This window comes from Argopecten irradians, chromosome 1 (assembly GCF_041381155.1).
Source record: "Argopecten irradians isolate NY chromosome 1, Ai_NY, whole genome shotgun sequence".
NCBI classification, from domain to species: Eukaryota; Metazoa; Mollusca; class Bivalvia; order Pectinida; family Pectinidae; genus Argopecten; species Argopecten irradians.
The window spans coordinates 37,992,552-38,004,775 of NC_091134.1; the positions used below are offsets into that span (position 1 = coordinate 37,992,552).

The following is a 12,224-nucleotide window of genomic DNA, read 5'->3' on the forward strand; positions in this document are numbered from 1 at the left end:
AAATTGATATAATTATTAAGAAAACCTAATTGTTCAAAACATTTACATGTATTGAAAAGGGTTTTTTCTCTGGTATTGGCCAGAAGTTTTTTCTTGAAGAAAGGGGTCTTATGGGATCACCCTGACATTGATATTCGCATTGGCTAAAGATTTGCTATAAGTTGTGAAATGCTGTTATCCATAACAACTGGATTCTTTGATAATATAGGATTATAAGTGTTGTGTATGGTCAATCATTTAGAATATATATAGACTGTTGCCTGTTATTCGATCTTTGTAACACCAATTCGTCATTAAAATTAGTTAAAACTTAGGGGAGAAAACAGCGACTTTTGAGAATTTCAAGATACCAAGGAACCAATTTTTCCTTTATTTTACCTCTACAACTGACAATAAATCTGCCTTTATATATGATTACATATATTGTGATGGCTATAACCAATTATATTAGCTCAAAAAACTAGGATTTTGAGATTTTGGGCAAAAATGCAGGAGGATGTCTTAGGTTACAGTAAAACATGGTTATTACGAACCACTGGGGACTATCAAAGATCATTTCATAAAAACATGGTTCTTTAAAATTTACACATTGCAGATATCGTTTAGGAACCTTGACAGGGAATGAAAATTGCTACGTTATAACCATGAGTTTGTTGTTAACGTGTTCTTTATAAACATGTTTTTCTGTATTAAAGGCTGGCAGAGGCAGCTTTCCTGTCCTCAAACAGCTCTTGCTTGTTTATACAGTCTATTTTTACTGAATTGTGTGTGTTACATAATGACTGAAATATTTTGATTTATTCATGAGAATTGATTACAACAGCTACATTTCAGATCCAGATTTTAAATAAAAAAAATTGATATTGATTAACTTGACTGTAGTAGGCTTCAGCTTTTGATCAGTGTTTTGTTTTCCAGTTTAAATGTGAGATTTCCCAGCAGCTGTACCTAATGTTTTAAATGGTGTCTTGGTTGATATTGATATTCTGTTAAGATGAAAATTTGATGTGTGGTGTTTTGGTGATTGTATATGAATGTCAACATTTTGCACCAATTTGCTGTATTCAAATCGCAAAGTTGTGGAATGAACTTCAGGGCTAACAGTGATGTCAAATATCAACACTCCTCTTTCCCCACCCCTCCTCAAAAAAAAAAAAAATCCCCATCCCTCTTGTGGGGGAAAAATGTGGTTTGGTTTTACTATAGGCTTGTATTAAACGTATTTCAGGGTGTTAGTATTTCAAGGCTTTAGGATGTGATGATCAAAGGGACATTAAAATCTCTTGTCATCAAAGAGGAATGAGATGTCATTTGTCTGTAAAGGGACATAACTCTTGTCATCCTATAGATATGCAGGTATCTAAGAATTTGTAAAACATACATAATATATGACTAAATAAGAGTGTAAGGGGCATAACTCTTGTAATTACGTTGATCCATGACCTTATAATAGAGAAAAACATAACTCTTATCATTATACAGATCTATGACTTTATACTTATAGAGATATGTGACTATATTGACAAGTAAAGGGACATAACTCTTATCATTATACAGATCCAGGACTACATGGACCAGCTACCCAATAACAAGATTCCTGTGATTGGCTCCCCAGGGGAAAGGTACAGGGACCTACAGTTGATTCGACAGCTACCCAAACAGGACCTTTCTATCTCCTACAACAAGATGCTGTCTATAGCTACAGAGAAAAAAGAGTATAAGATATTCCAAGAGCTTCGTGACAACATTGCCATGGATATAGGTCTTGTCAAGGAAACTCCAGTCTTAGCGGTAAACACCTATTTTTGAATTAAATTAGGACAAATTCATTTATCAGTAAGATATTCACTGACTTTGACAGTTAATTGGGCCAGTGCAAGTACTTATTGATTAATTTGATGACCCAAAATTCACTCAAAGATCACATTCTCTGAAAAGATTTCAGTGTCCTGGATTTAAAGCCTCTTGGCCTCTTGTTGTTACATCCGCTTCATCTGTTGCAATAATAATGACTATTTCACATGTTTCTATTTGTTGCTGCATGAGTAGGATACATTGAATGTATCTATACACACATATAAACTTCTGTTTCCTACATCCCATGGCCTTTCATTACAATATTACTAAAGATCAGCACCATTTTACTACAGTTACATCTGCAGGGCCATTGATTCAGCTTGCAGCCAGTCTTTTGAAGTTGATTTATGAACAAAAATACACAGAGGAAATACCACATGTGCTGCATTCAGCTACTTGAGTAAATGTTAAAAATCTTAAGAACTTATTCTAAAACAGTATTGAATGGGAACTCTTACTTTGATTTTATTGTTGTTCACTTAGAGGTCCTTCTGTTTAAAAAAAAAAGTTAAAGTTGAAAGAATTTAATGGTTTTACTATATAGCTCACACAGTAATAGATTAACCTACTGCATATTTGCTTGTAGTCTTGAAGGGCCATGTTGCCTGAAGGTGTCTCGACAAATTACAAGCCCTCCATCTATGGGTTGTCGGTTCAAATCCTCCCTGTGGTAGTTGCCAAGTACTTAACTGTTGGTTGGTGATTTTTTATGGTACTCAGGATTTCTTCATAAACCTGGCAGCTCTTTAACTGTCCCTACCTGTTGATAGAACATCAGACAAATAAATCCAGCCAGAAATCAATATATACTCACACTTATTTTACTTATTTCAGGTAATTAATATGCATGTTATGTGTATTACCATTATACTTATTTTTTGTACTTTATTTGACAAATTACTGTTGTGCCATCAGTAAATTTACCTGTGTTTTAACTGTAACAGGTGTGCGAATGAAATATTTACCTGTATTTTACCTGTTATAGGTGTGTTAAATGTATATTTACCTGTATGTTACTATTACATGAGTATTTTCTGTATATATTTACCTGTATTTTACCTATTACAGGTGTGACATCAGTATATTTTCTTGTATCTTATCTGTCATAGATGTGCCACTGTGCCATCTTTATATTTACCTATATTTTAGCTGTAACAGGTGTGTCATCTGTATATTAACCCATATTTTACCTGTTGTAGATGTGTCATCAGTATATTTACCTGTATTTTCCTGTTACAGGTGTGTCATCTGTATATTTACCAGTATTTTACCTGTTACAGGTGTGTCATCAGTAAATTTAACTGGGTTTTTAATACTGTTTTACCTGTTATAGGTGTATTACCTGTATATTTACCTGAGTTTTACCTGTAACAGGTGTGTCATCAGTATATTTACCTGAGTTTTACCTATTACGAATGTGTCATCAGTATATTTACCTGAGTTTTTCCTGTTACAGGTGTGTCATCAGTAAATTTAACCGAGTTTTACCCGTTACAGGTGTGTCAGCAGTAAATTTCACTGGGTTTTTAATACTGTTTTACCTGTTATAGGTGTATTACCTGTATATTTACCTGAGTTTTACCTGTAACAGGTGTGTCATCAGTATATTTACCTGAGTTTTACCTGATATAGGCGTATTACTTATATATTTACCTGTGTTTTACCTTTTACAGGTGTGTCATCAGTATATTTACTTGTATTTTATCTGTTATAGGTGTGTCATCAGTAAATTTAGCTGAGTTTTACCTGGTATAGGTGTATTACCTTTATATTTACCTGAGTTTTACCTGTTACAGGTGTGTCATCAGTATATTTACCTGAGTTTTACCTATTACAGATGTGCTATCAGTATATTTACCTGAGTTTTACCTGTTATAGGTGTATTACCTATATATTTGCCTGTGTTTACCTGTTACAGGTGTGTCATCAGTATATTTACCTGAGTTTTACCTGTTACAGGTGTGTCGTCAGTATATTTACCTGAGTTTTACCTGTTTTAGGTTTATTACCTTTATATTTACCTGAGTTTTACCTGTTACAGGTGTGTGTCGTCAGTATATTTACCTGAGTTTTACCAGTTACAGGAGCGTCATCAGTATATTTACTAGTATTTTACCTGTTTCAGGTGTGTCATCTATAAATTTACCTGTATTTTACCTTTTACAGGTGTGTCATCTGTATATTTACTTGTATGTTACCTTTTACAGGTGTGTCATCTGTGTAAAGGAGAGATGGAGGAGGGAGACCTGGCTGTTTATGCCAGTAAGATGGGCCAGGATATATGTTGGCACCCAGCTTGTTTTATTTGTGTCCAGTGTGAAGAACTGCTTGTTGATCTGGTTTATTGTTTACACAGTAAAAAGCTCTACTGCCAACGTCACTATGCTGAACTTATTCGCCCTCGGTGCCCTGCCTGTGATGAGGTAAGAGTTCTCTCCCTTTATCTAGATCTGTCAGAGATATACTTCTCATAATACTATGTAGCATGTTGATATTTGGAGTCAAAAGGTTTCATTGAAATAAAAGAAGTATATTTCAACTGATTATGAACACAGTCTTGTTGTTTGAAAGGTGATGAGCTTTTAAATAATCTATTATTCAAGTTTTTTTTCTCATTTACTATACAAATTTAATTACCTGGTAGGAATAGAATACAATCCTGAAGCCTTCATTTTTTTGTAGGTTAATTTCCCTGGAAATTGTTTGATAATGATTTGAAAATAGTCATTAAATCATATTGTGTTTAGCTAAATAACCTTTTGAAAAGCTTAGCTCTTAGCTCTGGATCATCCAACTGATGGACACATGAATGCAAATATAATACACAATATTCTATATCCACATCAATCACAATTAGGGATGTGTACTTGTGCAAGTGTCAAATGTGTAATGGTAATGGAACATGTATTACTTATCATAAAAAAACCTTGTATTACATTAGATTTCAAATAGAATATTTACTGATAATGATAATAAATAGAGCAGTCAACAACTGCATGTCCTCGGCTCTAATTAGCACATAATAGATTGTGTATCAGAGACAGTCTTATTTAGCTCACCTGCAGCTGTCAGATACAAGTAAGTTTATGTGTGCTGTGATGTGGTATCTATGATCTGTCGTAGTACATCAATTTTTCTATTTAAACAATATTTTCTCAAAACGTAAGATGATCAGAAACCTGACATTTTGGTGTGTAGCATGCTTGGAGATAGGGCTACCAGGTTTGTTCAATAAATAAATGACCTTGACCTTTATCCAAGGTAGTGGGTCAAGAAGGCAAATATACATGCTAAAATCTATAAATGATTACTTAAATATCTCTGAGAAGTTCAGAGATTTGATATGGCTTGGGCATTTAGCATACTGAAAGAAAGTTCTTCCAAGTTTACCTTCATTTGATGTGTAAGTGGTGGAATTGGCTCATTATCATCTCAGTACAGTAAATACAGTGAAGTATGATTAATTCCATCAGGACTCTTTTCTTATTGACCAAAATTGAAGAGCCTGTAAAATCTTATGGTAAATAAATTTTCTAACTCACTGGTATTACCAGGCAGTCATGCAATAGATGAATGGTTCAGGCCCTTTTCCTCTTTTTTAAATGAGGTATTGTGAGATCAATTCAGGATCATTGGGATCACATGTTTATTTGGGTACTGCATATATCAGTCTTTGTATTGATCACAATCTTTGGTGCCATCTTACTATCTGATTTTTAGGTATTCATTTTTGCTCTATCTCAGAAAGTAATGAAAGAGTGTTCTCAAATTTCATAGTCTTCCTTAATTGACTGATTGCCAGGTGTAATATAGCCATTCCTCGTGCTCGCAAATGCACGTGTACCTATTCAATGTCAGAGGAAACAACGTAACATACACAATACAAAATGCAAAGTCATGTATTGTTTGATTGACAGCTGGTTACCCGCCAATTGGTCCTATGATGTTCCTATTAAATTTGAAGAATTTACCTGTCCATCTAAATTCTGCTACACCTTTCATTTTCTTTGTTTTTTAAACAACAATAAAAACAATAAAAATAATTTCTTATATTGTTTGTCAATCAACGTCTGTACACCAGTAGATTGATGTTATTTTACGTCCTGAAATTTCCCATGGATTTGTGTTCTGGATGTCATGTTCAATCTTAGATCTCTATACCACAAGTTCATATATGATGATGACCGCAATTGTAAATGTGTGTTTGTCGGTTAGTCGGGAAACCATGACATATGGTGAACATACGCTTTTTGTCTACACCATCACATAATTTGGGAGATTAGCTTCTACATTTATTTACCATTATGTAATATCACCAGATTTCCTCATCATAATCCATCATATAGTGTAAGAACGATATCAGATTTGATAGATCGCTTTCCTGCAAATATATGTTCTCATTTTTTGTGTCCACAAACTGGTAACAACCGTTATATGACCATCTTCTTGCAATCAAAAGTTACAAAATATATTTTCTGTCTCCTAAGTCTCATCATATTGATGAACTTCTCTATACTGAAAGTTTGTCAGTTGTCATTCGTCTTTTCAAACATATTGAATGACTAGTCCTTAACCACTGAACCAATATCAATAAAATGTTGATCCTGATATATGTTTTGATGCAAATTTAATTATCTCTAGGTGCATCATTTATTATAAACCTTGTAATCCACTAAAGTGCTATATGCTGTTGGACCGCTGCACAGAAGTGTATGCATATTGTTTTTATGAAGAGTTTGTGCATTGGCCACATCTGATATACTGAGGGAGAAATTATGCATGTATGACATCGTTGCATGCTCAAGGTAATAATGCATGTACAGCTCAGAATGCCAGATAAAATGTCATGAATTTTTTCGCTATGATGGTATGAAGTTAATAACTATCATTACTGGGTACGATTTTGTAAAATTAAATGGAAAATTTATTTAGAACTTTTTTGCTGTTGATATGTAAATATGACACTTATTGTCACCATTTTCACCAAGGACAACAATTTACTGTTGCTGGCATCCAAAGTTTTGTCTAAAATTTAATTATCATGCCCATTAATCATTCATTATGAAAATTTGTTTTTTTCCCCGTTGTGATAAGTTTTGTAAAAGAGATTATATCTTTATTTTACCATTTTTACTATGTGTGTAAATCATAATAATAGGGTTAATGTCACCTAGCTATTTCAATTTTGACCATTTGTAGAAAGGGAGATAACTCAAGCTGAGGTCATAGAGAATGCTAACTTGGCTGACCAAAGTGAATTAATTTATTTGATGGAGTAACTTCCTCCATGTGTCCTACCACATAGCATGTTTGTTATGGATCTCTCAGTTCATTATCTGTGACTTTAACAAATGTGGTATCCACGGTAACCATGTCTCACTAAGGTATAGCCAAACCCTCCGGCTTCTAAACCACAAAGTTATGTCACTCCTACACACAGACACTTTAGTGCAAATCCGCTGTTGTGTCTTTTTCTCAATTCCAAGGTGTGTATCGACACATATCTGTGCCTCATGTACAAATTGCATGCCATCATCTTGAGTTTTATGGATTTTGATTGTCAATTAGCAAGATAACAATATATGTGCCAGCAACAATATGAAATATTGATTGGTATTTAAGGTTGATGAATATTGATCACTTCACATATGTTGATGAGAAACTATTTTGATGATGTTGTATGAATCTATGAAAGATATTGCTGGCATATGTGTTTTGCTGTTAGGCCTGTATCTATATAAGGTTGTGAGTAGTGGTAGGAAATGCCTGGTTTAGGAAGTAAGTAAAACCAGAGTACCAGGATGAAAAACCACCAACCTGAGGTACCTTGCTATTACTTCTTCATTAATGGGTTTGAAGTGGTAATATGTGTCAGGATATTTTAACCACTTGGCGACTGTGGCTTAAGAGGGATTGAGAGTATATATGGTAACTAACTAAAGCAAGACTTCCTGCACTTGTGACTCAAAACATACAATAAATAAAGTCTCATGACTAATAAATCTCCACCCTCTTTTACCTGCTGCATGGGCACTTCCAGAATATTTATTATTTTCAAAGTAATACTTAATGCTGTCTGTGTCAAAGGGAACATGATATTGTCCATTATAAAAGATAATTAAAACCCTTAATAAATATTTTAATTATACTATTTCTATTCCAATACCTTGACCATATGATTTCTTTTTTTTCTGATTGAAACAAACAATCTTTACAGTATATTAATGCTCAAATTAACATTTCACTTAACAGTATTTAAACTGTATGTTAAATTTACATCTTTCCTTGTAAACCATCAGGACTTAAGTAGCTATCAGTTTTATAACCTGAACTTGTTACTATCATTGATAAAAAAAAAAATAAAAAAAATAAACAAAAAAATGTAAGAAACATGCCACTTTAATGTAGAGTATAGGGGTTGACTGTCGAATTCCAGCGACATGCTCAAAATATTTACAGGATGTGATAATGTAGGCTGAGATTAGGAGTGTAACTTAACAACAGGGTTTGACATCTCGGGGACCTTTTTCACTGAGACTGTAATACCGACTGGTCGTCTGCTGTGTGCTAAAGTGGTGTTATACTCTATACGGATATATATATCTCTCATATTGTCGAGGTAACTATTATTTTATGTATTGTATATCTGAATGGATTTATTGTTGATTTGCGTCTGTATTTTGTAATGTTGTTTTACATCTGTTTGGGCCCTGAAGTAACAGTTAAATGTTTGCCAGTTAGACATATATGGATTCAAGTGGTAATCATATTATAAGTACTTGTCATTTATAACTTCATGTTCAGCACACAGTTGTGTTAAGTGTAAACAATGGGATTTTGGTGACATTCCAATACCATGAGAACATTATTTTTCGCTAGTATGGGCAAAAAGGTAATTTGAAAAGTGTGGATAGTAATAATTAATATTATCAAAGTTTCTTGGCAATTAAAATTCCCCTTTATCAAAATACAAAAAGAACAAAATTAATTAGCTTTAAGGATTGTCACAAAATATCCATATAAACAAATATCACATATAGAACATATATAAATTAGGGACAAAGTATATTGTATTCAAAGGAAATACATAAAAGGGTGATTATAGAGACTATTTTCTCTAATCTATGCTGAAAGTTTTCTGGTTATATAAAGGATGTTGTGATGTTGGCATGCTTCTATAAGATATAGTTGTTGTGACTTTAACATATGCCTCTATGATAAAGTGTGGAGCTGTGAAAAAATACCATGGTGTCTGGGGATTACATGTAATTATAACTGATGGAAGGATAGCCAGGAGTCCGATTCTGTCCTTAGGCCTATATACTTGTATAATTATAATGTATGGCTCAATAAATTATCATGACTGGTTCCATCATGACCTTTGACAAGGATGTCATGGCCTTGACATTTTATGACATGTTTATGAACTGATTTGAAATTCTGTAACATTTATAGTTCAGTCAAGACATGTGAAAAATAATGCCATAGTTGTGGTGTGAAGTTGATTACAGAGCCAACATCCCCTCTCCTTTCCCCTCTCTCTTCCCCTCCCCATATCTCCCACTCCCCTCCCACTCCCCCTCCTCATCTCCCACTCCCCTCCCCATGTCTCATACTTTTCCTTCCTGTTCTGTTGCATCTCCTCCAAATTACACATGGACGAGGCCTGGGCACATGTACGTGTAGTAGACATTTTAATATTGGTGTATTGCACCATGGTCAGCTATAATATTTAAAGAGATGCTCAAAAACTTTTTGTATAATCATGTTCATACATATTATTGGGACAATTGCACATCTCTTGGTTTCATTGAAACCTGGAGACCTTAATTAAAAAAATAGGTATAAAAGAGCCTGCTGTCTTATAGATAGAGGACATTAAAATTGTACCTGCTACCCTCTTTGCATGATTATAAAAGGAAGCTGAATTTTGTTTTTTTTCTTTTCTTAATAAATGATTTGATTCTTTCTTATATCTACAAGTAGTCTATTAGAATGATAATTAATTTATGTTTCCGATCCACATTCAACATAAGGGAAGGGGTCCACTTGGTTGCCTGTTGCCAGTAGAATGTGATGTGGCGGGGTGTGCTGTCTGTTGTCTTTAGCAGTATGCTTTAGTTTAATGGGCAATAGTGCCAATATTACAGTGAGACGTACTGCAGCCTCCCAAAACTTGCAATCAAAACAGGCAACATATCCATTGTTGTACCTGTGTGTCCCTCTCTGAAATTGCATTGTTGTTCCTGAGCGTTTGTCCATTTTGTGCTGAAGTTGTGTGTGTATATCAGGCTTGTATGTGTCCCTGTCCGTATCATTATGACTGAAGTTGTGTGTGTATATCAGGCTTGTATGTGTCCCTGTCCGTATCATTATGACTGAAGTTGTGTGTGTATATCAGACTTGTATGTGTCCCTGTCCGTATCATTATGACCATGTCTGTGTATATCAGGCTTGTATGTGTCCCTGTCCGTATCATTATGACTGAAGTTGTGTGTGTATATCAGGCTTGTATGTGTCCCTGTCCGTATCATTATGACTGAAGTTGTGTGTGTATATCAGACTTGTATGTGTCCCTGTCCGTATCATTATGACCATGTCTGTGTATATCAGGCTTGTATGTGTCCCTGTCCGTATCATTATGACTGAAGTTGTGTGTGTATATCAGGCTTGTATGTGTCCCTGTCCGTATCATTATGACTGAAGTTGTGTGTGTATATCAGGCTTGTATGTGTCCCTGTCCGTATCATTATGACTGAAGTTGTGTGTGTATATCAGACTTGTATGTGTCCCTGTCCGTATCATTATGACCATGTCTGTGTATATCAGACTTGTATGTGTCCCTGTCCGTATCATTATGACCATGTCTGTGTGTATCAGACTTGTATGTGTCCCTGTCCGTATCATTATGACTGAAGTTGTGTGTGTATATCAGACTTGTATGTGTCCCTGTCCGTATCATTATGACCATGTGTGTGTATATCAGGCTTGTATGTGTCCCTGTCCGTATCATTATGACTGAAGTTGTGTGTGTATATCAGACTTGTATGTGTCCCTGTCCGTATCATTATGACCATGTCTGTGTATATCAGGCTTGTATGTGTCCCTGTCCGTATCATTATGACCATGTTTGTATGTGTGTATCAGACTTGTATGTGTCCCTGTCCGTATCATTATGACCATGTCTGTGTGTATCAGACTTGTATGTGTCCCTGTCCGTATCATTATGACCATGTGTCCCTGTCCGTATCATTATGACCATTCACAGTCAGTTTCATGTCCTCCATTTCCCTAACTGTATTTTTATGATTGAGAGATACATTGGCTCTACCAATTCGTAAATCAATACAAATGAACAGCAGCAGAAAAACCTATTTGATTATATCCTGGGTATGCTCTCACACCATTTCTGTTGATTATTTTCTGGAACCTTTAAAATCATTACACAGGTATGTACATATATACAAAATGGCTGTAATCAGTACGTCTATGACTATGTAACCAGCATGCTGGTAAAATCATAAAGCTAAATACTCATCAGCCATAGAGCTCTTGACATGTTTTCGTTTTGATTGTTCTCTAAATGCTATTTAGAAACAGATCTGGGAAAGCGATCTGTTTGTTTGAAATGCAAGAAGGATATGTTACCGTCAGGACGTTGATCACTTCTAAATGTTTCTACTACGAGGTCGGTTTGGATGGTTTGTTTTATGCTTTCATCCCTAACTTTGCCATCAAGTAGTAGAATATCAGACACCCTAACTACATAGACCATCTCTGTGTGAAGTATAGGTGGAGGGATTGTGGTAGAATTTCAGACACTATGAGGCCAACGAAACCAGGAGGTAGAAAGCTACAAACAAATATTGGACACTTGAACCACTAGGCCATCACAGCTCAGATGTGAAGAGCTAGTAGTAAATGTAGAACTCTAATTCTATGTTAAATACGTGTATGTTAGGCTCCTATATAATTGCCTTCAGACAAGTTATCTGAGTTTAATTTGATCATACTGATTTGGTGGTAAATTTTAATAATAATTTACGCATAGGTATATTTTGCTTATCATTAGCTCCAATAATGCTCCAAGCATACTTAGTAGTGCTGTGAGGTATCAAAGAGATAGATCATGCAATCATGCCGACAGAGAAAAGTCTGTGCGTCAACAGAATTGGCGGACATATTTCTGATTTTTCCTTCAGTTAAGTGATAGGAGTTATTATGAGTCTGTGACTTTAATTTTGTTACGCCAGCTATTCTAGAGTTGACTTGAAAGTTATAAGAGCAAAAAAAAACTTAAATCATTTATCGATATTGAAATTAAGGTAACTTATTCTTTGCAATTTTAGAGATTATTCAATAGATCG

The 12,224-nt window shown here is 34.7% G+C and overlaps 1 protein-coding gene across 4 annotated transcripts in view; it reads left to right on the forward strand.

Moving 5' to 3' along the window:
- LOC138326799 (four and a half LIM domains protein 2-like) overlaps positions 1-12,224 on the forward strand; it is an 89,382-nt gene that overhangs the window by 38,380 nt on the left and 38,778 nt on the right. For all 4 annotated transcript variants that reach the window (XM_069272807.1, XM_069272802.1, XM_069272816.1 and 1 more), the window contains 2 exons: positions 1,558-1,791; positions 4,065-4,280. In XM_069272807.1, the coding sequence (XP_069128908.1) occupies positions 1,558-1,791; positions 4,065-4,280 (450 nt within the window). The remainder of the gene's footprint in view (positions 1-1,557; positions 1,792-4,064; positions 4,281-12,224) is intronic.